At 43.1% G+C, this 27,332-nt stretch overlaps 1 protein-coding gene across 10 annotated transcripts in view; it reads right to left on the minus strand.

Annotated features, from left to right (window-relative positions):
- mpp7a (MAGUK p55 scaffold protein 7a) overlaps nt 1-27,332 on the minus strand; it is a 132,545-nt gene that overhangs the window by 6,773 nt on the left and 98,440 nt on the right. For 3 of the 10 annotated variants that reach the window (XM_069512547.1, XM_069512549.1, XM_069512548.1), the window contains exons 12-20: nt 25,450-25,497; nt 24,945-24,965; nt 24,815-24,829; nt 23,986-24,018; nt 16,440-16,613; nt 11,064-11,144; nt 7,515-7,608; nt 4,333-4,441; nt 2,816-2,959 (exon numbers count right to left, since the gene is read on the minus strand). In XM_069512547.1, coding sequence (XP_069368648.1) covers nt 2,816-2,959; nt 4,333-4,441; nt 7,515-7,608; nt 11,064-11,144; nt 16,440-16,613; nt 23,986-24,018; nt 24,815-24,829; nt 24,945-24,965; nt 25,450-25,497 — 719 coding nt within the window. The remainder of the gene's footprint in view (nt 1-2,815; nt 2,960-4,332; nt 4,442-7,514; nt 7,609-11,063; nt 11,145-16,439; nt 16,614-23,985; nt 24,019-24,814; nt 24,830-24,944; nt 24,966-25,449; nt 25,498-27,332) is intronic. The other 7 variants (XM_020087864.2, XM_020087865.2, XM_069512550.1 and 4 more) reach the window with 6 other exon arrangements.

Below are 27,332 nucleotides of genomic sequence, written 5' to 3' on the forward strand. Positions count from 1 at the left end.
CTGAGAGAAAAACAGCTGCCAGAGGACAGAATATGTCTGAGACAGTTCACCCAAAAACAGTTCCTCTTGCAGAGCCTTAAATAGTAAATCTGTGGAAGCTGAAGTTTTGTCAGTGTACATGAACCGTTACATGGACCCTGGTTTGTTGTGTGGTTAATATATGAAGCCCTGTCACACAGCAGAAGCAAATAAAGGGGGCAGTGGTGAATACAGGCTACTGCAATAGATAGCAATCATCATGTTTCTAATAACTACAGCTCTGTGCTCTCGGGACGCACTGAACTCTGGATAATATCTAGAGAACACAGCAGGAGCGAGGGGTCGCGTTGATGATGCTTCTAACATCTGACAGATGCAAAACTGGAAGAACTAAAAGAAAATAAATATGTCTGGATAAAAAAGCGGGGCCATTATGTAAAGGGAGAATACGTCTAGAGAGTTTTAGGTGATGAGGTCTGATTCCAGTGTATGTGGCATAAACAAAAATTACTTGATCTCCGTAGTGGAGTTTTTTACATAACATCCTGTCCTGCCTACTGCATCACCCCTCACCTGAGCACTCTGCGGATTTATGTGTTGTTGTGAACACGTCTGAGCCGAAAAGCTCCTGCTCATCTCCTCGCCTCATCTCCTGCACATTCTTTTCCCTGTTTCACTGCTTCAGACGAAGAAGAAGCTACTGAGGTCAGCACAGTGGAACTGGGAGAAAACACTGAGTCCCCCGTGGACATGGAGGTGAGAGAGAGCACCTGTACCAGAGGAGTAATCAGAGCAGCTGAGGGCTGTTAGCTGATTCCTCCTCACGTTCATCAGGCAGCAGCAGGACACACACGAGGACACAAGGAGAAACTCAGAGAGACACGTGGACAGAGACACGTGGACAGAGACTGAGGAGAGCTGCCACACCAGCAGGAACTGCTGGCTTCTTTAAGTCTAGTTATTGAAATGTATGTTTGTGCCTGCAATTTAATAAAAACATGCTGAAAAGCAACTTGTTGGTCACCTCTCTGAGTCTGAGCTGGTTCTGTGTTATCATTATCAAGTGTGTATGCACCCAGCTTGAAATCATGGGGCATTGTTTACTTCTTTTAAAAAGGTATCTGACCACTCTTCTTTTGTCTCTCAGACGCCTGAATGCTGCAAAGGCTTTAATAACACTCACAAAAGACAACCTGGTCTCAACCAGCTGTTTTAAATGTCCATCACAGCTCTCAATAAAACAGACGCTGCATCTTATCAGGGAGAGTTAGTTCAGCCGACTGGTCTCAGGTGCAATTTATTATGTGTCAATTTCTTCAGTCCATTCCGGGTTGGATTCGTTATTAAGAATTTGCATCACTCACAACAGGATATCCCATCCTGCCCACTGTAAGGGATTTACTCCTTACCATAGAAACTGAAGTGAAGCCAGTGGCGTTAAGCAAGGTGTAGACTGCAGTGAAAGGCAGCTCGATATAACGTAATGAGGACTTCAAAACGTTGTGGTGACTTTTATAGCCGGGACTTTTCTGTGCAGCATGAGGTCAACACAGGGTGGTGAGGATTTTCTCGGAACTCCAGACTCTGATTTCATGAGGTCTTTAAGACAAGTGAAAATTAAAAGAAGCATTTGAAAGTAAAATTTAAATGCTTCCAGATTGGGTGACGACAAACTTTTCTCTTCTCCAAGATTCCATGATAACTGAAGGATTTTTTTTTTTAGCCAACTTAAAAAAGATACGGTTAACTAAAGATACTGAACATTAATTTTAAGGAACTTTAAGGTTTGGGGACTGAAAGACAGTGAAGGATCATGTGTGCAGGAGGTGAGGATTGTTTTCAAAAACTAGGATAAATGTAAAATTGTGAATGCCTGGCCTCAGGCTCTGCACATGTTCTCAATAGAAAAACAGATAAAACACAAATAAATACAATTTGCCCATCCTGCTGCGCCTTCAAACCCCAATTCACACCCCATCGCCTCCTCTGCTGCTCCCTTCACTCCTCCTCACGGCCCGACTCCGTCTCCATCTCTCTGACAGCCCTGTCTTTCTTTCTCAGCTTCCTCCCCCTTCCTCCTCATGTTTCTCACCTCCTGGCGGCACATCAGGCCATCCCCGGTGTGTTGCTGCCCGGGATCATAGCCTTTAAGTTGCCCGTGGTGATGCAGACACGCGAGCAAGCGAGCGCTGGGCCCAGTGGGGCTGGGAAAACCATCATCCACACTCAACTTCACAGCAGCGCAGAACACTGGTTAATTGATTTCATCTGCGTCCCCGCTGGGCAGGGATAAAGGTGTGTGAAGGATGACCTCATCACTCACACACACATAATGTACACACAGGGTCCAGATAGTGTTTCTGTTATTTCTTCTGCAGCTAATCTGTTAGGTGTGAAGCCATGTGTGTCTAAAGTTTAATACCATTTCATCATCATCATCATCGACTCCCAGTGAGTTCACCAGCTACATCCTTAGAGTTATTACCTTCTTGCACCCTGTATACTAAATAACTTATTCGATATAAATAAGTTAATTTCTCTGTTTGGAAGCTCTTTGTGTCTGCGGTACATTTTGTCTGTGGCTCCATGTTTTATATTCCTCTTTATCCTTACTTAATGTTCCCCTTATTAGCTGTATCCTGTTATTTTCTGCTGTAATTTCCTCACAGGCTTCATTAAACTTTCATCTAGCTTAATGTAATCTGAATGGCATATCAAGGCAAACGTGACCCATCTGGTACTTCAAGCACTTTAAACCGCTCTAAACAACATATTAAGTCGATCAATGTGATTCTGGGTGAGAAGTAAACGTTCTCCTCTCGTTGGGTTATCTCACCGTGAAAGGCTTGGCGGAGGCCTTGTCGTCTTTGCCTGATATGACTCTGCCGCTCTTTCTGGTCTCTCTCAACTTCTCAATGGTCGGAGGCTTCACAAACACGACATAGGGTTTAAACTCCGCCGTCCGCAGGTGCTTTATCATCTAAACAGAGAGACAAGGACGACAAATGAATGCAGAGAAAGAGTGTGAGGTGTTATGATGTGGCAACAAGAGGGGAGGAGAGTGATAGCAATATATCAATCTATAAATATGAGGTGTATAAAATCAGGACATATATTGTTATGGCGTTAAACGAAGGAACCAAAATGTTTTCTAATCAGTTGCTTTGGATAAAAAAAAAAACTTCTTTTGCTAATGAATTAATTGGTTCTTGTAATTTTCAGGCAAAAGAGATTCAAAAGCGGAGATTTGCTTATTTTCTCTGTATTTAAAAAACCTTTCTGGAATATCTTGTGACAACTGGTTGCTGCGTTTTCAGGGATGAATCAAAAAATGTTGGGAAGCTCTTGTTTATTCTATGAATGGGTGACAGAAGTAACAGGTCTGTGCCTCCACAGTGCATGTGGCTTTTTTTTTTTTTTTTTAAATAGTGGAGGATGCGTTTCTGTCCACAACTGTTGGCTCATCTCTATGGTGACGACTGCAAGGACCAACGTCACAAATCTGGTGCTCCAGAGGTAAAAGTGAGGTCAGATCTGGTTAGTGGTGGTGTCGGGCTTCAGGGCCCTCGTCTGAGTCTGGCACTTGGACCATGGATCCTCACTGTGTTAATAGGCAGTGGGCCCAAACCCACAACTGATGGGAGTGTGGATAAAAAAACCTAAGGCAGGGACAGGAGAGAAACCCCTGGGGAGGCGTTCATTGTGGCTTTCATGCTTTGACACTGATCTGATCCATGGGATAATGGGCTCATAGTGGAGATAGGGGGGGTGACTATAGGCTTACACCACCCCACTGCAGAAGCACGCTAAAAACAAAGAGTAGATAAATAAATGTACCTCCGCCCACATCAGCTTGTCCAGATGTTTTCTCAGACTCTTCACCTGAGGGCTCTGGACTGAGTCTCATCGCTGAGAACATGCCAGGCTACACTATGTAATGGTTTATGTATTTGTGCAACAGTGACTTTATCTACAGAACACTAACAAAAAGAAACAAAAATACAGAAGGTTGGTTGGGCCAGAGCTGGACGATACCGACCCAGCCCTGGATTAATGGGAATTGTTAGGCAAGCTCAGCCGTTTGCGTACGGTCTGATCGCCACCACCCAAGACACATGAGCCAAAGAGGAAATCTTCAAATAGAGGAAATTAGCAGTAATTGCTCCCTCAAAATGCCCCCTTTTAAAAAAAGCTGCTTTTGGTAACCCAGTAAGCAGCCAAGAAGCTAAAAAGCCAGAGAAGAGAGATCTGCTTCCGAGATAGGCAGCGACAGAGGTGCCAAAAAGCTAAAAATACCAGGAAGGGAGGAATGGTGTGACGATGAGATGCAGAGGAAGTGTTTGTGTCACTCACGTGAGGCTGGACGTCCAATAGGCACACTTTGTTCTTGGAGAGGACGGAGCGTATTGAGTCCAAGCTAGTCCCATAATAATTGCCTTTGTATTCGCCGTATTCGACGAACCTGAGAGGTGAGATGGAAAAAGATTGGGAAAAGAGAAGTGTTGTTGAGCAAGCAGCCTTTTTGATCATTTTGTTAATCTCTAATGCACATTAAAATCCCTTGGGTGTGACATTATAATCCTGTCCTAATCTTGTCGACTGTGTCAGCACACTCCTGAGAATCCTTTTCGAAATAATGATACAAAAAAAACCTACAAATCCACAGAGACAGGCGGATTACTCTCTCAGCCGCAGACAGATCAGAAGATAGCATTCTCGAGCAAAACTTAAAAACCAGACACTTTGGCTGAGCGTGTTTTTTATATAATCTCCCATGCTACCCTCTCAATCAGTAACACCTGTTTGTTCCAGAGAGACCACAAAGCCCCCTCAATCCACCGGGACTTCAGCGACTGCATGGGTGCAGGCAATCAAACTCTTTTCCACCAGATAATCCTCCCCCTTTCACACCAATCAGATGTCATGAAAGAAAAAAAGAGGAAGGGTGTATTTTTAGCTGAAAACAAGGAGGAAAAAAGGCAGCGAGCAGAGTAACGACGTGGAAAGAATTCTGAAGCTAATAGGACGGCGTGGTATGCTCGCAGTCTGCTCATGACGAGTGTCGGACAGAATGAGTTCCACAATGTGACCAGTGCCATGTAAAAAGAAAGTTTTATGGTAATTCCCCCATGTAAGAAGCTTTAGCTCAGCTTCTTCTCGTTTTTATTTTAAAGGCAAAGCCTCAATCTCAGCAAACCTCATTTTCCGTTATGGGAAATTCATTTAAGAGCTTACAGTAGCCCGTGTTTAAAAACTCACACCTTGCAGCCTTCTGCGCTTCCTGGCGTCAGAGGAGAAGGTATATAGATTACAACAGAGCTTGCCAGTTTGGGTTTGGATACGCTGAGAGTATGGATTGCTGCCATTTTGACAGAGAACAAGGCTTCCCTTGGGAAAGTTGTTCGAGCTAAACACACGTTGTTGTGGCCCAAATTCGGAGGCCTTTTATTTCTGCACACAGCGCATTGTTTCTGCTGCATGCAATGAGGCATAACACAAACAAGTTCATCTCACCCCTGCTCTACACTGCTGCCTTGTAATTTCAGCGTGGAGTATCCCACGCATCCACCCCACATCACAGCCTTGTCACTCACCCCTCCGACTCCCTGAAAAACATTGCATGCCTCGACCTACACCGCAACATGGCCTAAATATACAGCCCCCCATCCCTTCTTCTCTCTGCATGCTCTGACACTCAATATGCACTCAGCAGCATGTCATATTTAGTGTGTGTGTGTGTGTGTGTGTTTGCGTGCATAGCTGTTTTGCATGCACACCCTGCAGTTTGTATTTTTTGTGCCCTCCGGCTCGTGTGACACCAGCAGAAAGGCATCAATCATTCTTATGACTATTACAACTTGCATTTCAATTTGTGGGCCACAAATGTCAAGGCGGGCCGCCATGTGGCTGCACAGAGAGAGAGAGCGCCTGAAGAAAAGAGGAGGCTGACCCAGGAGACCTTGGGGCCAGCGTCTGGAGATCTGTTACCGACACAGGGCTGGGCCCTGTCAACACCAGCTCACACTCGGCTGCAGAGACACACAGACGACAGCGGGAAGGATGTGTTTGGACAGTGGCAGTGAGTACTGGACCAGTCGGGCTGCTGACTTCACTGCGGCACTGCCTCAAGTGGTTCCGAGCACAGAGGGAGGAGTGGGTATGTGATGGTGATCTGTTGTTTTCATTAGGGTGAGGGGTCTCAAATATCTTGGGCACGTAATACACTAGAATGGCACTCAGAGGAGCGTATACCTCTGCCAAGGCCCACATTTAAAGCAGCTTGATCTGGATTTTTATTCGGATGTCCACCAAATTACACACACTCAGATATCAGTCCCCTAGACATGCCTGTTTTTTATCATCAAGATCCACGAATTATATCCTGGAAAATGTATACTAATGTTAAAAAAATGACGCTCAAGAAATAGATTCAAAAAAAATCCTGGATCTGCCCCTTTAAGTGAATCTGCTCCAAAATTTGAATGAACCATTTATCATTCATACGTTCATTTTTGTCACTATTTTCTGACCTTACAATTCATCAATAAATCAGAAAATAAAAAAACATTTTTATTCAACTGACTGAAAAAGCTGAGCTGGTGTAGAGATCAACCCCCTGTTCATGGCATCAGGAATAATAACATTTACATACAATGTTTCGTTCTTGAAAAAAGTTAAACTTTAAATCTCGACTTTATTCTTAAAACATCCTGGCATTATTTTCCTCGTTAAAAGACAAAAGAGTAGAGTTGCTAAAAATAGATTTAAATAGATTTTGAAGATATTCTCTTTTTCCCCCTCAAAATTTAAACTTTACAATTAATTATTAGGAAATATCTGCAATTAAAATGACAAAATTCCTCCAGTTGTTAAGAAAAACCTTTTGCCATGTGATTTCTGTCTTTTATTGACTCCTTTCTTAAAACACATATGTTAATATATGACTTTAGCTTAAACTTTAGCAGGATTTCAACCTGCAACAAATCAACTCATTACACTTAGAAAAATAAAACTAGAATTACTGCCTCACAGTTCTTTTCCTCCGCTAACCAGTTGAGCTGCAGGAAATACAGTCACAATCGCCCCTTGTGTTCCTGAGTTATGCCGTTTCGTAATCCGAAAACATAATGCCTCTGGCCACAGCCGTCGCCGGCGTGGAGGCGAACATATTGTGAAACAAGATCATTTGTTTTGAAAAGAGGCAGAAATGATGTAATCTTAAATTAAATTACGTATTATTTTTCCTCTTAATTGAAATGATGATACTTGGTAAAATGCTTGGTATGTGCAATGAGGGTAACTACAGCACATGGAGGAAGACATTTTTGACCTTATTTTGTTTGTATGATTGTTTAAACTTTGCGGTGAGAGCCCGTCCTAAAGGTGAAATGTGTTATTCACAAAGGGCACCACATGAAGATTTTAAAAATTGTAAATATTGACCTCATTAGTGTCTGTCCACTGGATCTACTGTATAACCTCTTTGTACAGTCACAGTTTTTCCTTTTACTTGTACCAGACCCGGTTGTGCCTACTTGTTGTTCTGTATGTCCGTCTCGAAAAGACTTTTGGAGATGAAGTGGTACTCCACGCCGTCGCTCTCCTGGTTCCTCTTGGCCCGACTCGTGTCTGAGAGAGGAGAAGAGGAAGAGTGATTACCTCAAACCCAGACTGTGTGACTCACTCCTGAGGCAGAAACCATCTAAACTCAGCCCCTTATTAACATCCCTGGAAGTCTGAAACACAGCGTGCTGGGCCATGCCAACCCTTGTATATATTATTGTGTAATAGCACTATAAAATACATAACCTGTGTAGCGCTGCAGCACCAAACTCAGACACTTAACTGACATTCAGCTGAGGTTTACTGTGTCTTATTAAATTTGTCTCTTGTAATGTGGCTGCAGCGCCTGTAGGAACAGAAAGTGTGGCATTAGCCGACAGTGTTAGCCACTGTAAGGTAATTGAGTTTGGGCGCGCTCATTAACATCAAGTCTCTACATTTACTTGGCCATAAACCATAAAGCCGTGCTGTAAAATGGGCGGCTGCGTCGGCACGTGTAGAGAACGTGAGCCGGCCGAGCTGGTGGTTTTGTGAGGGTCGAGAGGTCGACTCACACTCGTGCTTGGTTCAGGGGCACTTCACGAGGTCAAAGGGGAGAGGTGAGCCCCCATCTGACACTGTGACCACTTCCAAAACAAACTATTAAACTTTTATCACCTGCAACCAAAACCGCCAAGTTCTGCATTTCTTTTCGTCAGCATGTGTCGCGGCTGTGCCCCTCGCGATGGAGCGGTGCCTCCGTTTTATAAGGTCCAGACCAATCTACAGAGTTCATGGTAAACCAGTTGTGTGATTGATTTTATGTGTCACTTGCTGGAGGAGGAGGAAAGACGGCAATAAATCCAAGAATGGTGGAGAAGACGCTGAAGAAGATCAATGACTTTCTGTCCTCAGCCCCAGACAACAGTAGGAAAAAGACCAGGCGGGGGCCAGACAGGACTTTTCATAAGATAACATATACTTAAACAACCCCATTCAGAAACGTGTAAGACACATTGCCAAACAGCCCCTCGATAGTTAGACCAACACCATCCACCATGCACTATTTTGGCATCTGCTTTGTGGCACAGAAAATAATTACAGTGCAACAAAAGAATGTGCATCCGTTCATTCTCAAATCATGGAAAATATCAGTAACCTTGGACTGGAATTGAAATGTTTAACCCCCCTACTCTAATGGCTTATTGCAATGCTCCTTGTGTTTCTAAGACGGCTGGTTTACATTTGACAGCAACAAGTAGAGAGAGGGAGAGAGAGAAACCCAAGGTTTAACCGGGGCCACAAGCCGGTGGTCTCCCCAGGACCGGTTTTCAAATTAACAAAAAGGGGTAATGCTTTCGGGCTTAATCTGAAACAACAGCAAGTGTTAAACACATCCATGTGTCCATTGGCAGCAATCAAACATTGAGATGAGATACTTTCCGAGTCTCTTTCCTCTCAGTGAGAGCCAGCGCTTGTGCCATACGTCTTCTATACAGGGTCACAATCAGAGTGTCTGGGTTCTATTAAAAACAGCATCACAGGTCACATTTGAGAACAATTAACAGCCTGTGTGGAAAAAAAGGCAGAAACGATGGGATTTTAATACCAGGGACATTTCAAGTGTCAGACTTCCACTGGGACACATCCATTATGCCACACGGCATGTAACAAACACGGCAATTAATATTAGCGTACTTCATATTTCTCAAACTCGGTGTCGTGGTCTCGCTCCAAGCTCCAGATGGTAACAACACATTTACTAATGCCGCTGCCCTGGTTAAATGTAGAAGTCGAAAAGATTTATTTGTCCCAACATGCAGGCTTTGGGACATCTCAGAACTGCAAAAACGTCAAAAATGCTGGCAAAGCGCGGAGAGCCAGTCGTTTGCAACGCGGCTGGATGGTGTTCAGAATTATGGCAGGCTGTCTTTCGGTCCGTAAAAGGAGAAAAAAGGGAGGAGGCAGAGGGAGGAGAGAGAGACAGAAAAAGACATAAAGAAAGTGAGAAATAAATTGAGAAAGAAAGGAGAAAGAGTAGCTCAGAGCCAATTCGTGAAGCAGTGGAGTGGCAAGTCTTCAGAGGTAGAAAAATGCCATTTCCTCCATCATTTGGAGCTTGAGAGGCAGACTGTGAAAAGCTGACAATTACACAGGGGGAGAACCATGCGTCCAGGCCTTGAGAGCTGCGGCCGCGCTGCCTGAGATCTGCTCCCCAGTCCACTGCTGCGTGTCTCAGACAGAACGGCCATCGCTCAAACAACACAAGCACTGTCACACACTGTGAAAACTTCACTGGAACCAGTGAGCTAAACATCCTTTCACCTAAAGTGATTATTTTGATTTGTTGCTAAAAACTCACAGGGTGCACCGGGTCGCTGTGTAGTCGGAATTTGATCTGGCATCTTGTGCGCTTACATTTCTCTGTGAATGTGTTTCCAATGTGTTTGTCTCCGTGGACAGATGTAGAAGAAGCTTCTTGGGTGCAGGGATTCAGAGGATCTGAGCCGGAGGTGAATGATCCACATGAGACAGCTGCGGTGTCAGTTACTTAATATTCACAGGGGGCTCACAAACAGAAAAAGATCCTGCATACTTTACTTTAAATAAATAAAAATATTGTTCTATCTTTGCTTCTTTAATGGTTATTTTATGACAATAAATGTTGCAGTTACATTATTTTATACAGTGGGCTCAAATACAGCCACAAGGCTTTGTTTTCCACTTGAAAGTAATGGCTAAGTCTAAAATTTAGAGATCATGAAACCAGATCCTGAATAATAAGAAAAATAGTCTTCTTTTTTCTCTTTTGTCTTCCTCCTCATAATATTGTAAGAATAAAGTTGTAATATTACAGTAATAAAGTCATAAGAAACTAAAACATGTCGAAAAGTTGTAATATTACAACTTTATTCTCCCAATCTCATACCTTTTCAATTTACGGTTAAGTATAAAATTGGGGAAAAGAGAGAACAGAAAGAGCAAATTAAGATAATGAATAATATTAATAATAATGATTCTCTGACTGACTTTAAAGTACTATTTCAATGCTTTACTTTATAAAAAAGTAGCCCTACTAAACACCTTGAAGGATATTTGAGTCTCAGGATATAACACTTAACTGAATGAGCACTTGCACACAGTGACTCTGCCTCCACATTTGTTTTCATTGGCAACTTTAGGTTTTTTGGGGCTAATTTCACAGTTCACAGTTGTTTTCTAACGTCTCACAGTCCATCTGCCTGACTTATAAACCGGTGTGCACCATGTGGAGAAGGCCAAACGCTGTCTATTTGCCAGTAAATAGCACATCTAAAACTGTGGTCTGGTAAAGAACTTATGGGGGAAACAATGTATAAAACACACACACACACACACACACACACAGGACAAACACGTACACACAGATAAGAAAGGAGAAATAACCCGAGAGGAAAGATGGAAGACAAATGGAATCTACTGGAAGATGCTCAGCCGACGCTGGACTTGACCAGACACAGACAGAAGGTTCGACTCCACCTCAGAGACATGAGTGAACTTACGTGGGACGGTCACACTGAAGTGCTGAGGGTCAGAGATTAACAGTTTCCTCTTCAGCTCGTTCAGACCGACACCTGTAGGTCCTACAAGAACACAGAAACACAAGAAAATGACACAAGTCGCGGTCAGAGAGGCACACCGCCATGGAGTGAAAAAAATCATTATAACATATTTATATTTACATGAGTATACATAAAATACACTCAATGCAATCATCAGCTTTTTAATGGAAATCTCATGCATCACAATGAACCTTTTAGGCTGATTGGTGCGATGCAGTATTGCAGTTCTTTACAGCTCAGGGAATCAAAAGACACCTCACTTTAAAACCCAGACTCTCTGTTTTAAATGTGAAGTTTCAAGGCCAAGTCGACAGACAGGACTGAGATGACATCCTTAAGATCATGATGATGATTTAATAGGACGATATGAAACATTTTATAAAATTAATTTGTGTGAAAATGGTTAGTAAAAGATAATAAGAGAGTTCTTACAATACAGCAATACACCTGATTCTTGTCTAACACCATTTCATTATTTTCTTTGTACTTATATATGCAGCTGCAACGTGGATTTCTTTTCTTTTTTCTCTTGAACTCTTCTTTACCTTTCACTTACAGTGACCATGCTTAGTGCACTTGTACACCAGTATGGGTAATTTTCCCCTCTATGAAAGTATAACTCTCTCTGTATTATTGTGGTTTTTTTGTGAGTAATTTGAAATCAATTTACCACAGTGTGAATTTCATATCAAATTATTACACAATCAACCCAGTAAAAGCCTGTGGAGCAAAGAAAATTGATTTAATATGACAAAGCAACAGATATTCTACATTAACAGTCTGTTTTTTAACCAGTTCCTCTCTCGTTGCAGTTTGGCAGAACAATAACCTTTCAATATACTGCAGGTTCACAGTGAAGGTAAAAAGACCTTTTCCGGCAATGTCGGGAGTCGGCTGGATTTCCCATCACATTCCCAGTGGGGGGAACGGAGGCAACGAGTGGGAGAGGAGAAGGAAGGAGAAACTATTGGAGTATTGACTATTGATGCATCTGTGGCTCCACGAGCTGAGCATCCCTCCAGCATTTAACGGAGGCCAACATGTGGAGATGGTAAAGTTCAATCAGACTGAGGAAATAAATTCAATTTTAATATTTAGGAACAGAGACGATTTGGCAGCTTAGCTAAACTGTTTCAACCAAATATCTCATATATATTGTAATTTCATGCAAAATACAGTCCGTAGATGCAGAGGCTATGATGTTTTTTTGATGTAAGAACCTTGTTTACACTGGTTTTGATTTGGTGGAAATGCTTTTACTGCTCTCCCTCCATCTCATTTTCTGCTCTTTGTTTCTGAAAAGTTATCCTCCAGTGTTTTGGTGGATGTTACCAGGCAGCTATAACATCATCCTAATTTAAACTGACTGGCATAAATGCCTTCAACGAACTGGACAAGAAATCAGTTTCGGAGTTACAAGTGCATGGCTCGGTGTTGCAGTGTTTCACCGCCTCTCTGCAGTGTGTGGACAGTTGGAGACAGCGCTTGATCTGGGCTTGAAATTCTTCACATGCCTGGCGTTCTGGGCAGGCACTACAATCGCATCAATCCCTATTGGAAATTCGTTTCTCCAGGCAAATGTGTTTAGCAGGCTGCTCCTCTAAAACAAATGGACAATGAGTTCACTCAGTGATGCAGATTAAGTGGAAAGAGATGAGGAGGGGGGGGGGGCAGAGGTATAGGGATAATTATTTTTTTCAGAAAGACAAGCTCTGTAGAAAGCACACTCCTCTGTGCTCTTTCACAACATTTTATCTGGTGTGAGGATTTTAGAGTGATCCACAGCCTGATAAATAGGTGTGGACAACACAGCTCTGGAGCATAAACTCTGCTTCAAACACACACAAATTCAAAACCCATGCTTTCCCTCTTCTTCTGCACCCAGTAACACATGGATGTGAGTCCTATTGTGCGACTGCTGTAAGTGATAAAAGCTGTTTCCTCAGTGTGCTCACACACACATGCCCTTCTGTGGATTCAAAAGGAGAAAAAAAAAACCCCGACCCTCTGTGGAGCGACGGCACAAGGCATTTTGTGGTTACCGTCTCACATAAACAAGCACATGGCCAAGCAAAGACAGCAATCAATCTTAGCAGGGGAGAGGGACTTTTTCAGTAAGAGAAAAAAAAAAGTCAAGTCAGGAGAACCTGCATGGGGGTTAAGAGCATGGGTGATTTATTAAGATGAGGAAATGGAGTTCATTTTGAATTTGTTTCGGGAGCTCAGGAGGAATGTGGCGGTGCTGTTTGAACATGGCTGTGGACCGATGATGTCGGAGGTACTATAGGTGGCAGAGCATGGTCATAGAGCCACTTTTATGAACCCTATCACAGCAGTGTGGAAGGTCAGCCCAGCAGGCCGTAAACCTCCACACAGGCTTGTTTGCTCAAATCTGACACGATCAGAGTCCAAGATCAGGGAAACGACAGAACCATTTGTACAACTGCCACTGTGCCACTATCTCGTGCCTTAAAACCATTTTCACCGTCTACATCACTCCCTCGCTTGCCACTCATGACATCAATGGCGCATGGCAGCAGAACTTCTGCAGAATACCTCAGACGACGATTAAAGCTTATTCCAGCAACTACCGCCTGCCAAGGGGGGCCAACAGGCCCACCACCAGGTACTTTACAAGCAGTAGCAGTCCTGCTGGTCCTGTTACACCACCTGACCTTAAACACGCCACCTCTTTGTGCATTGTTTGTGTTTAACAATGCCCCAATACAGCTACAGCAACATTATAAATCTGAACACCACAATAAAAAAAAGGCATAACTCACAAAAATTTTTGGACGAGACGCAGCATTAACATTGTTTATGTGTTTTTTTTCTTCCTCCATCTGTCTCTGTCACTGGGCCTCCCTCGGTACTTCTGCTATGCCAGTAAAAGTGTCAGACTTCATTACCGCACTCATTAGAGAAGCTATCGCAAACGTAATAACTTCCAGGCCAAACGTGGAGTGCATCGCATGCAGATTCTGCAGAAAAGCCGGGGCCAGGCCCGACGAGGACCAGCCCTGACCCGGCCTACAACCTCCCAGCCTGCCTCACATCCAGGGTGGGGGATATTACAGTGTTTCGCTGCTACCACATTTAAAGGATGACAGTGGTGCACTGTGGTAACTGCGACTACATTTTAAGCAGGGGAAAGTCTTGATATAGAGTTCCAATTTTATACATTTGGATACCACATAAACATTCACTTACGCATTAGTGTATTTGAAATATGTTAAGGCAAAACCCCAAACTAAAAACTTTCAATTCATCATAATATTCCTGTACTTTTAATGGGTCAAGTTACACAGAAATGTGGAAATCAGCACACCATTTTGTCAGGTTAAATAATCAGATTTCTTTCAAATCCATCAGTGGTTGGGTCGACGAATCTATAAATATGTTTTGATTGGCCGTCTAATTTAAAATGGATGAAAACCCAGATAAGCATCTCGATTTATTTTTGAAACAGATCTCAAACTCTGTGCTCCATTCAAGTGCAGAAGGTGGGCAGCGTTCATTAGTTGGTACTGTGGACCTGTGCGTCCACGTTAATGAAAAACGCCTTTAGGGTAGTAGTGAAAAGTTCCCGGAGAGGGGGGGGGGGTTCGATATAAAAATAATGTCGGGGGTAGAGGGCTGGAGCAGAGCGGAAAAAGTACAAGACTGAGGCCAAGTCAGGCACGGAGGGGTTGTGTCCCGTCTGCAAGTCCTAGAATAATACAGACCTAACTTTTACTCCTCTGGAGAAAAGCGTGAAGCCAGTATGGCTGGTAAAACCTGCCAGCAACACTAGACTAGGAGTCACACACATAGACAAAGATGTCCAGAATTGATGTGCTGTTAACAAAATCACGAGATTTCTGCAGCAGAATTTCTACGTCACGTCCTGCCTGCTGCACCACCTCTCACCTGAATGCTCCAGAGATTCCTGTGTTGTTTAAAATGATCAGAGTACAGGTCTGAAGTTGGGAGGCAGGGTTGTGTGTGTGTTGAAATATCTGGACAATACAACTTGCTTTAATAGCTTGAATAAAAGGTGGACATGTAATTTGAAAATACTTATACAGAGGAAAGAAGTGTCCCTGAGTAACAGGAAAAAAGCAAAAATGCAGCTAGAGAGAAAAAGAGTTGGAAAGAAATGAGTTCTAATAAGAAAAATCAAGAGACTCTGGGGAGAGGAAGAAGGAGAGGGGGAGGCAGGAAAACATAAAGCAGATCCTTCCTTGGCCCTCCGCTTCGTTACGTGTGAAATTGTCCATGGGTTGTCCTCCAAATTATGGAAGTTAATTGAAAAATATTTACTTTCGGATGACAGGTGGGAGAGGTTCGGAATCCTCTGTGTGAGGCTGTGACACACTGGCAGGGAAGTGGGCTCGCTAATTAGCAACATGCCTGATGAAGTCCATGCTCTGTGTGGTGTATTTAAGCGAACCAAGTTAATCAGGCTTTAAAACACCACTCTGCAGAGAGCACGAGACCCTGTTGCCAGTGGTATTCATTTCTAGATTAAACTCTGCAGACAGACAGGCTTCTGAGTTCTCGTTCCTTGAGTGCATCTCTTTTATTTTTTTGATGAATGGAAACAGATTGGAAGGATCACCCTGAAGATTTGGGGAATGTTTTGTTCCGTCCGTGTCCGGGACATTCTTGTCATTTTTTGTTCCACGTAACAAACCTAGAGAGGAAAAGTGCAGGAAATCTTGAAACTCACCGATGGTACAGTTAGAAATATTCAAGACTTTACTGTTGCACCTGGCCGAGCGTATTGTTCCGCCGCTCTCTGGCAATGCTCGTCTTCCAGCTTAAAATACAGAACGAGAAACTGCTAACTTCATTTCAAGACCTTGGCACGTTATAAAGCTCTTTGGAGGGCTCTGTAACACCCGCTCCCTCCAGGCAAGTGTTAACAATTCCATCAGTTCGAAAAATTGAAAGGACGTCGAGAGTGAGGTGCCGTAAATGAAAGTATTAAATGTGACTGATTAATATCAGGCCTGCTCTGTCGATTCCACCGAGTGCTAAAAAGTCTAAAAACTCAGGAGGCCCAGGATGACTGAGTGAGTCGCTGCGTTTGGAAGCTCGTTTCTATTCTGGGGGTCATGGAGGGGCAAGGCCAGGCCACCTGGGGCTCCTGGAGCTGCGAAACTCTGAGTCACACAGTCGATTCTGTGATCTGTATCTGTCACCATGCTGGGAGGTGAGAGTTATTATTAAAATTTATGGCCTCTCCAGCGCCAGGTTTCACAGAAATAGAGCCGCCCTAAACTCAAAAACAAAGTGTGAGGTAAGCCGTTAAGAGTCCCGCTCTCTACTCACCAACTAGGACAACCAGCCTGTGTTTCGCTCCACTCTGCCTGCGGTACGGGGCGACCTCCTCATACGTGGGCACGTCGGCTGTGTCGTATACCTCGCTCTTCTTGCACTCGTACATGGACTTGTTGGTCTTCTTCTTGTCTCTCCTGCTGAGACGAAAACTTCTCCTGAACCCAGCTGGAGGTCGGGATGAAACGACAGAGGAGACGGAGAGAAACACATTAATCTACGATGTGCAGGGGAAAAAAAGAGAAGTTTGTGTCAGTATGTGTGTCAATGAGGGTGTGTGTATGTTCCAATGTTACTGTATGCGCACATAAGCCTGCAGCTGTGCACTTCGATTTATGGTCGTTTCAGCGTCTTGGCAAACACCTCCACACAGCCCGATGTCCAATACCTCATATTGCATTGTGCAGCTCGGTTTTATGACAGCTATCTTTTCTTTAGGCGAAAGAAGTACCGCGCAACATTCCGCCAAACAGTTTCCCTGGATATCGCACTCAAACACTTAATTCACATTTTCCCTGGTGACATGTAATGGAGGTTTTTTTGATTTTGTGCGTACACATATCACTTGGAGACTGGTGGGGTTTAAGGGCTTTAATGTTTGTTTTAAAAAAAACATTGCCGTATGCTCCCATGTCAACTGCAGTACCTTGCTGTTTTAATCATGGTAAGAATGACTCATCTTCGTTGTTTTAGATTGGTCTTGAAAGTCCTGGTCTCTACAGCTCGGGTCATTGTGTAAATCAGTAAAAACTAGATGTTCTTATCATGTAAACGACTGTTACAGAATTTGGAATTACTGCTATTTGGTTGTCAAACTGTCCTGATATTGTTTGCAATCCATTCACATCAGTTTTAGATAGCGATGCATGTATGTGTGTGTCGTTTAGCGTTGTATGGCACGTTTTCCTCATGTTCCTGTGTTTGGGTTGGAATACTTTACAACTGTTGTCGTCTTCAATTGGTTTATGGCGTGTCCTCAGACTGGCCTCACAAAAGTTTCTTAAAATACAGATCCGCCAGCACGCACGCCTAAATCGGATGATCTACGACAGTATCAAAAGGAGGAATTTACCCCTAATTTGAGGAATAAAGTTTCATATTTATGACAGATGTTGGTTGAAACTAAAGTGAGGTAAATCTCCAGAACCCAGGATGTCCATAATATCCTATTTCTGCACATGGTCATGGTTGTTTTCAGCCTCTTCTTTCATTTTTCAATTAATCAGTAATTAATGAACTCAGAACTATGATATAAGATGCCCGAGTGAGATTTAGACAGCATGAAAAATTATGGACTGAGAGGAGAATCAGACTCCTGATACCCACCCCTTTATACTTTCCACAACATTTTCAAACCGCTGTGGAGCTGAGCCGACACGCAGCGAAGAGAGAGAGAGAGAGTCTGCATTCTTCTTCGCTTGTTCTTCCCCAAACAGACCCATAATAAGGGACGGAGCTACTGACTTACAAATGAAACACACTGTAAGTCATTGGAGCAGAAATAATAATGTTTTTGCATGAACTCGTGTATACACATATGAGTGTGTACACATGCCCGGGCACTGACTATAGTGTTACGTTGAACATTTGGGGCAGACTTTGTTCCACTGTGAGCGAATTGTGGCTAACATTGTCTGTGCCATTTTTCTCCTGTGGTTTATCAACTCATTCAACGCCCGCACCCTCGCTACCCCTCCACCACCTCCCTCCCCCCAACCAGGGAGCATTACACTCGCAGTGGAAAGCACACGCTGCTGATTTGCATGTCTCCTGCAAAGACATCAAACAGAAACCAACATCCACGAGGGTTGACATCGTTACAATAAACATGCTGATGATATCCCATTGAAAGCGACCTGTCAATTTCCAAAGTGGTGAGTTATATATTGCAATATAAACTCACTGCTGGTGACTTTGAATAATATTATAAAAATCATTAATTCTGTCTGTCTTGGAGTCTGACAAGCTGCCACCTCATTGGCTTAGGCTAAGGACATGCTCTAAAACTTTCCACAGGGTAGACATGTGTCTTTCAACAATCACTATAAAGGCCTTAATAATTCATCCATCCATCCATCAATCATCTATACCGATTATCCTTTGACGGTTGCAGGGTGAGCTGGACAGCTGACATTGTAGAGGAAGGGTACACCCTGGACAGGTTGCATGTGTATCACCGGGCCAACATACAAAACAAACCATTCATGCAGCCATGCAGCAAATTTAGAGTTTCCAATTAACCAAACCCCAATCTGCATATCTTCAGACTGTGGGAGAAAGCTGGAGTACCTGAAGAAACCCCACGCTGGAAAGGAAGACCCCAGCCGAACCAGGATATCAACCAGGAACCTTCTGTCCGTGAGGCAAGCTAACCACCGCACCACCGTGCCTATCTCAGTAATCTAGTGTTCCTAAATTAGCTAAACCCTCCATGCCAGCTCCATCCAAATAACAGGGAGATAATTCTCCTGCCTCCGTCATAGTCCTGCCCAACGGTAAACAAATAAAAGCCTTGTGCATCAGCGAGCAGCAATGCATCCCTCACCAAACGTCTCCCCCTAACAACCAATCTCTTTGTCAGTACCGATGGAGACTGAATTTGACAGAGGGGATGGAAATTAATTTGATCCAGAATTAAGGGATGATTCATGTCTTGTTCAAATGAAGAAAGTCTGCCTGTTTGTCATGAGAAGCCTTGGAACACCCTCATGTTTGTCACAAGATGATCCAAGCGTAAGGGTTACGAGGAGAAAAGGAACGTATTATATGTGTGGCACTGAGATCCAATACTTCATTTAATGGCTTGACAGGTCAAATCAAATTTGTTGACAATTGTTCTGTTTCGAATTTCCCTGAAATGAGAGCCGAGTAGTGGCAAAGGAACCTTGTGTATCGAGGGATATGGAGTTAAAGTCTCATACACACACGCACCTCATAATGGTGTGCACCAGGCCGTGACTGGGCAATTGCCAGGACGGCAACTGAAAACTGGCATGAACCCGTACACACGTGCACACACACACACACACACTTCATCTCAGTCTTAGTCTCTTGAGCACAACCTCTCTCTCTCTCTCTCTCTCTCAAACACACACACACACACACACACACACACACACACACACACACACACACACAGTTCAGAAAAACAGAAACATGAAAAAAGTGCAGGAAAAAAAGATGAGCATATTCAACACAGTGTAAACACAAGCTGTGACTATCCACACATGCAGACACACACACACACACACACACACACACACACACACACACACACACACAATTGCTTGGAAGTCGGCAGCGGTCCTGTGAGCCCATTTTCCAGTGTGATAATATCTTACAGCCACGTAGGAAATTCAGCATGTGCGTAAAGAAAGCACCCAGAGGCCTTTGCAAACTGTGAATACAAACTGCCCACTCGGACACTAATATCCTGTGAATTTCTATGATCCCGCATCTGTAAAAGAAATGGCTACAACTGTAGCACAGTGCAGTAAGACAAATGTTCATAAAAAAAACAAAAACATACAACTCAAGAAGACTCAAGTCCTGCATTTGCCAGTGGAGGTCTGAAAGAGAAGAAGCCTGAGAACAGTTCAAGCATCAGGTCTTCCAGATTCTTCCAGATGTGACGTGTAGGCGATCATCGAGATGACAACATAGAGAAGGATAAAAAATGAGCGCTGTTTTACCTCCAATCAATCTTCATTTTGTGAAGTGTGATGGAGCAGAGAGAAAAAGGCACGCAGTGAAATCACCTGTTGCAAGGCCCCGGTGAAGTGAGGAGCCCTGCCTACAAGAGACCAACTGCATCCCGACTCTCCCAGCGAGGGACGCTTCTCCTTGGGACTAATGGAGAAGACATCTATGGAATTAACCAGGCATGGCAGCTGGGGATTAAGCAGGCATTACACCCTCGGCCCGATGCCACACGCTGCGGTTTAACGCTGCAACACTAAGTCCTGTTCGTGGGTACCAAATGTGGGAAGCATTACTGGCTCCCTCAGCCTGATTATATGTGCCCATTACTAGCTTGGTTGGAAGGGAGTAGGAAGGCTCATGATCGGGAGTTAGAAAACGCTTTCCACACTGTCAGCTAATATTACCCCAACAATGAATAAAAGGAAGAGATGTGTTGCTGCTCATAATAACAAAAATACAAAAGCCTAGGGTAGACAGGACCGCTTGACTTGATTTATTACTAATTGGATGTGCTTGCATAATACAAGGAAGCATGCTAGACTGTCACGGCCAAATATGCCTGGATTTCTGGAGATTTGAGATCACTGTGAACACAGAAGTAGAACAATGCCAATGTGGTTCAGAGCAATGTACTGTAAGACGCCTCCATGGAGAGACAAGAAGTTCTTGAGAAGTGGAGAGGAGAGTAGGAGTAGTTGAGTAGGAGAAGACTAGGGAGAGGAATCAATGAGGATGTGAACTGGGAAAGGGGAGGAATCAGAAAAGGGATCAGGAGAGGCGAAGAAACAGGAGCAAGTGGGAGAGGAATCTGGAGATGATGGGAGGACAGTAAGTGAAAAGAAGGAAGTGGACATATCCAGACAGACATGCGTGTGTCCTTCAAATGCTCCCTCCACACAGCTGCTTAAAGGCATCTGTGGAAAGGATTATGCTACAGTAGTAAAGTGGACTCCATTGCTGATCTGGGGATATTTGTTTGTATAAAGTGTCTTAATGTTTCCGGCAGTGGCGTACATACAGAATACCTATTCCAGCTGGGTTCCGGCCAGCTGATGTACTTCACTTCTCTAGTAGTAAATGCAATCAAAGCTAAAGGTGAGGTTTGCTCGTGTGACATTTGAAATATGTACATGTAGGAGTCCACTGTGGAGAAGTCATTACAGTGTTATCTGGGGAGAACAAATGCAGGGAGTAGTTTCCATCACCATTGCAATGAGCAGTTGGAAAGTGGCACCTAACCCAAGTGTTACAGGCTTATACGGTGAAATAACACTCCAGACCTTTGGCTGCAAGAAGTCCATTTGTGTCAAGTGCTATTTGTTTTTCCCTGTGTCTTATCCCACAGCTCTTTGGGCTCAGGAATGTCTCGTCTTAAAACGATGCCTGATGCCTTATGTGTTGGCAAAAAAAAAAAAAAGAAAACACTTGCACGCACACACATGTACCTCTCCTTCTTCTGGAGTCCTTGAAGCCACTATCAACATGCCAAATGGGGCCATTGGGTGCCAAGAGTAATTAGGCCTAATGCCTGCTTTCCTGTTTGTCTCATCAGCCTGATGTTCAGACAGAGACGATGCTCTACAACAAAGCCACAGTCAATTCCACATCACTTTTCTGACTCTTTGAACAACTGGAATGGATTCTAAAGCTAATAAAAAACACTCCTGTCAAGCCAGTGCATGAACCTGCTTTGATAAATGTTGGATGTCAATTAAAACTCACCAGTCCTAATGTATTAGCCCCTGCATAGCCACAACTATTCAGTTTGGAGCCTGATGAACTCATCTCATTTTTGAAATGGAACGTTCTTTATTTCCGTTTATAACACTTTTCCATTTTTTCCACAACTTGGACATAATTGGATTGTGAGAGGCTGATGGATATCCCAGCTCCTCTTTGTTCAGCTTTAACTAATTTGGAGTTTCTTGCTTGCCCTGCATCCATCCACTGTCTTTCTTTCTGGATGTTCAGAGTTTGACTTTTGGAAATATAAAGTGAAATGTCACTGTATGCATTCATATCTCAGTGCAGATGTATGGATCTTCTGGTTATGTTTTCAGCTGAGTGCACTGAAGGATCATTGGAAAAAAGATCTCTTGTTGGATTTTCCGAACACAAAAATTCACTCTGGGTGTCAAAACTACTCTTTAATGCTTTGGGTGGAAATAAAAATCTTTAAGCACTGCTTTCTAGAAAGAATTGATAAAAAGGCATCATGGGACATAGGTTTCCTCCTCCTCAGTTTGGCTTCATTCTCTAGTCTGCTGGCTCTAAAATCAAGCAACATCTGAGCACAGGAATCTGCTCGCCCCCGAGTAGTGCTCGAGGATCGCTTTTGGCAATGGACCTTACAGACGTTGCATCACTGAGAGAGGCATGAAGGGAAAACAAACCAAAAACTAAGGACAACAACTGTGTACCCCCTCCCACCGCCTCCTCTATTTCCCCATGCAACCTCAGTAGCATTGCAAAAGCATCTGTAAGTTCTAGGATTTCAAACTTTCAGGGACGGGCCAACATTAAATCACACAACCACATCCAACAGGCAGAAAAGCCATGCAGCAAGTACTCTCATAGACAAGATGTTATTATAACTCACAATTTTTTCTCCTCCTCCTCCTGAGGTTCTCCCATTTCAGTTAAACCTCGTTCTGGGCTGCTGGAGTCCAAAAATGCTGCTTACCCACTAGAGTTCTGGATGTTGTTTGGTACCGATGTGGAAGAATAGAGACTGAGGTCATTGACCTAACAGAGGAGGCAGGGTGACAGTAAGGGCAAGCTTGAAGGGGACAGAAAGGAGTGGAAAAAAACTGAGTGGCATTTGGCATAGTTCAGCCTTGGGAAGTGACCCTGACTGAGCTTAGGAGACATGGCTCAAACTTCATATTTATAAACTCATGAGTGCACTGAATATCCTGTGAATTATGTGAGTCTAAATGGTGTGGAGCGCAAGGACAAGTTCACCTCCTGACCTCAACATCTGAATATAGACCGAATGGGAGAGGGGGGGAGTGAGAGAGAGACAGAAAGAGAAACAGAGAGAGAGACAGAAAGAGGGAAACAAAGAGAAAGAACAACGGATACACAACGGAGAGATGAACACACAGGATTTGTGTATGAGCCAGTTAAGATGGCCTGTGGTCCTCCAGAGGGACGATACCTTATGATTTGTCGGGAAAATGACAGTGGTAATAAAAACACGATGGGGAACATTTTCTGTACAAGACAGAGAATTGGAAGCAGCTCTCTGGGAAGGGCTGTCGAACCGAAGCAGGCAATGGTAATTGTCATTAAGTCTGACTGGGACCACATCAACAAGGCCGGCCCTCGGCCGGAGCTCCAGAACAAAGCGTGGAAAACAAGCCGTCCCTCTAACCCAAATGCACCCAGAACCATTCTCAAAGATGTCTTCAGACCCACAGCAGAGGCAGAACAGGATAACTACTACATTCTGTAAATCTGTGACCGGATCTGCCAGTGCACTCATGTTGTCAGTAAAGGGGCAGAAATAGCACCCTGTCGGCTAGTGTTCCACGACAAAATTATGCTCTGTTTTCACATGGGAGTCCAAGTTGAATAAGTTGTACCAAAAACACTGTGGGATATAGAACAACATGTCAAGTACATTATGAAAATAACAATTACTCTGTGTAAAGTGGCACAGAAAATAAAGACTAGTCTATGAAAAAAAAGGGCTGAACAGTCAAGGAAGCATTAAAGGAGAGCACACATGGAAATCTAGCAAAATCACGGGCACTGTCTTTGACTGTGTTTGTGTTGATTCAGGTGCAACATCAGGAAGGCAGAGGACAAAAGGGAAGAAGATAACATCTCTCACCTAGGTGAAATCCGCTACTATTTTCATCGTCCTCTGATGAGAAGAGACAGAAGGGAGAAGCCAGAAGAGAGGCACAAAATAATGTTAAAGAGAAAGTGACAGGTACCTACCCCTTTAACCGCACAATGTCCACAGTCCATAGAATTACACACAGGTTGAGTTAATAAGACATAGGTCCTTTATAGTTTCTGTTGATTATGTCCAGCTTGTCCAGAGTGACAGCCATTGATGTAGTGGTAAAAAAAAGATTAGGGGCTAACTATAAACCTCTTAGCTAATGATTATCGTGACAAATGACTATAATGAAGAAGCAAACATGTTAAATTTCCCCTCAAAATAGAACCATCAGAGAAGATTTAGGGCACCCAAAAATGTGGATAAACCCTATTCTTCAAATCGAAATCTGCAGAATTTGGGATTACATTTCACTACATCACTGGCCATTGCTTTGGATTTTATCTTGGAAGTCTATGAATATTTGATTATTAGGAGTGAGTTGATGAGTCTCCAAACGATGTCCACTTTAATGAAAATGACAAGTAAGTGAAAGATGAAGCTTTGCACAATACAAGAGCCAGTGACCTGCAAACTCTTAACAGTTTTAAGAGGAGAAATTGGAAGTGACATGTGATGTTTCCCTTTAAGATTGATTAATTTTGACATGAGTAGACAGGCCAAATGAAAACAGGAAGGATGGGGAGCAGAGGTGAGCGGTACATCTTTCATTACACACAAAAATTATGGAGGGATACCAGTCTCTGCAAATGATTTTACCGTTTGTGTATTGTAACACTATAAAGCCCTATCCAATAGGAGATGTAAGCAGTACCTTCGATCTCCTCGGCTGTGAGTGCAGTAGAAGCAAGGGATGGAAATGAGTCACAGTTAGAGGGAATACTGTAGTAAATTAAAGTAAGTTGAGGGAAGAGATGAGAGAATAGTAAGAAGAAGGAACCTACCAAACTCTACCGCCACATCATCTTAGAAAAGCAAAACAAAAGACAAGAAGAGATAAGAGTGAACTATTACTCTAAGGTTATGACGTGTCTGTATATTATAAAGTAGGTTAATCTACAGGTTTGTACATCGTATAAAATCACAGCTCTTAATTCTATTTCATTTTGTCATGTTAGTTAAAAAATGCTTAATTTCACACAATTACATCAAACTATATCTTTTCAATTAAAAATGACTATACATTATATATAAAGGAATGGAAAATAAACTCTAGGGTTGATTACTAGTTTCTAGTACCACTACTACTATTATTTTAGCCACGTCTCACAGTATTTAACACAGATTGGAGAGTTTGAACTAAACTCATGTCCATGTGATAACATTGACAAGAGCTTTGGAAAAAGCTTGTAGGAGGACATGAGTTAGTTTTTTTTGCTTCAACTATGATAATCAATTTTCAAACTAAATTAATATTTCTACTGTTTGTGTTTTTATATCCATCGTTACCTAGTGAGACATAGTCAGTGACACATGTCTGTGCTGCATCCAGTGAAACTTCACACAGAGAAAAACATTTTCAGTCAAAAGCTCCAACAGACAACCACAAATATTCATACACTTCTCTACAATTCAGACCCAAACCCAGAAGTGGAAATTTTTGACCTACCATTTTGAAAGGGGAATGTATTTTACAGAGATGCAGTCCATTCAAATTCAAGCAAGCTTTTGAAATGACTCCAGATGTTTAAGAACACCATCCAAACAGCTATAAGACGATTCAAAATGGGAGCCAAGGTATGAACTGTGTGTATGTGTGTGTTTGGTACAAGATGCCTTTAACATTTGGAGGCACTTATAGATGCTTCCTCTGCGTCACAATGTTCCCATTTCGGCCAAACAGGGTTAAATCAAAACATACATAACACCATCGAACACAGTTTGGTGCTTGACTTCTACAACGCTGTGTTCATTTCCCAGAGTGCACTACAGCTCAAAGAGATGTTGCGTCACAGTTGGAGTTAATGGCTAGCCAAAACAGCAGTCAGGACCAATCACTGCAAAGGTTGCTTCATGTTAGAAACGTCCAGCCTGAGAGCGGTGATTGTCTCAAACGTGTGCGCCTTTATCTGACATCTTGTTTCACATGTTAACGTTCACGGCAGTGTTCCTACTGATGTTGCCCTCCTCCTGTTGTAATGTGACATTTTAAGTTGAACCAGCACCTAAACCACAATTTGATTCAGACGAGAAGTAACCGGAGGGGTGGGGGGAGACAGAGGGAAACTTGAAAGAGGAAACAACAAGGACAATATGACGATGATAAAGCTATCTAAAATCCTTCCAAGTGCTGCCCTTATTTCAATCGGAAGGCTTTCATCTGGTGCCTATCTTCCACAGGAATGATCCACATTGCCCAATGGCCTTGTAACCTTGTACACCAACATTCCTGTTCTAATGAAACACCCTGCGATAACACTGCAGAATGTGGCACGCTGTCTCTGAATTCTTAAATGGTGGAAGTGAAACCTTGTCTTTTGCCCTTCTGAGAGTAGAGTTCACACGCCTGCCCAGAGAAACATTTTGAGAGCACTGAGAATAAGCAGCAGTCATGATGTAAAGTGAGGATGGCCAGGCCTGCAGTGATGGTGGCAGCCAAGCCTGTCATTTACTGAGCGCAGGGAGCCATGGTCGCCCGGATTGTGGCAGCCAACTTTCGCAGACACAGTGCAGTCGACCAGTCTACTACCAGTCAGCAAACCAGCCTTACTGGATGCTTCATGGCAGACCATCTCCCTGGAAAGGGACGCATGCTTAGGGGTATATCACATGTCACCCACATACCAAAGATTCACCGCAGAGGATGACAGAGGGGGTGAGAGAAGGGTAGCTCTGGAAAAAAAAAAAAGGAAAGGATCGATGGCAGAGAAAGATGACTGGATGTAATGTTTGTTTAAGGATAATTCTAGGTCTGATTTTTTTTAGTTTTGGATGTTGTTTTGATGAATTATAATAATTTGGTTTACATCACAGTAATAGTTGAGACCTAGAAACATGATACTATTGCCACTAAGTCTCAAGGAGAAAGAAGTGTGAGTTGTCAAACAATCAGAAACCTTATTTGATTTCTTTGAAAGTAAAACCAAAAGAGACTGGGTACAAATTGTTGGCAGCAATCCCTTATTGCACAACAAACAGTGTTTGCACAACGACAGCAAATATGGTGGATTCAAATGTGATGGATGTTTGGGTAACAACTGCACTCTTCATCTTCAATTTCTCTCTGAAATAAATGTAGCAATTAGTTGGATTTAGCAGTTTGGGACTAGAGTTATCTTGGGTAAATCAGGAATGGTATTGGATGGTCTATTGCATACTATTGGATATAGTTG

The sequence above is a fragment of the Paralichthys olivaceus genome, chromosome 17, assembly GCF_024713975.1.
Source record: "Paralichthys olivaceus isolate ysfri-2021 chromosome 17, ASM2471397v2, whole genome shotgun sequence".
NCBI lineage: Eukaryota > Metazoa > Chordata > Actinopteri > Pleuronectiformes > Paralichthyidae > Paralichthys > Paralichthys olivaceus.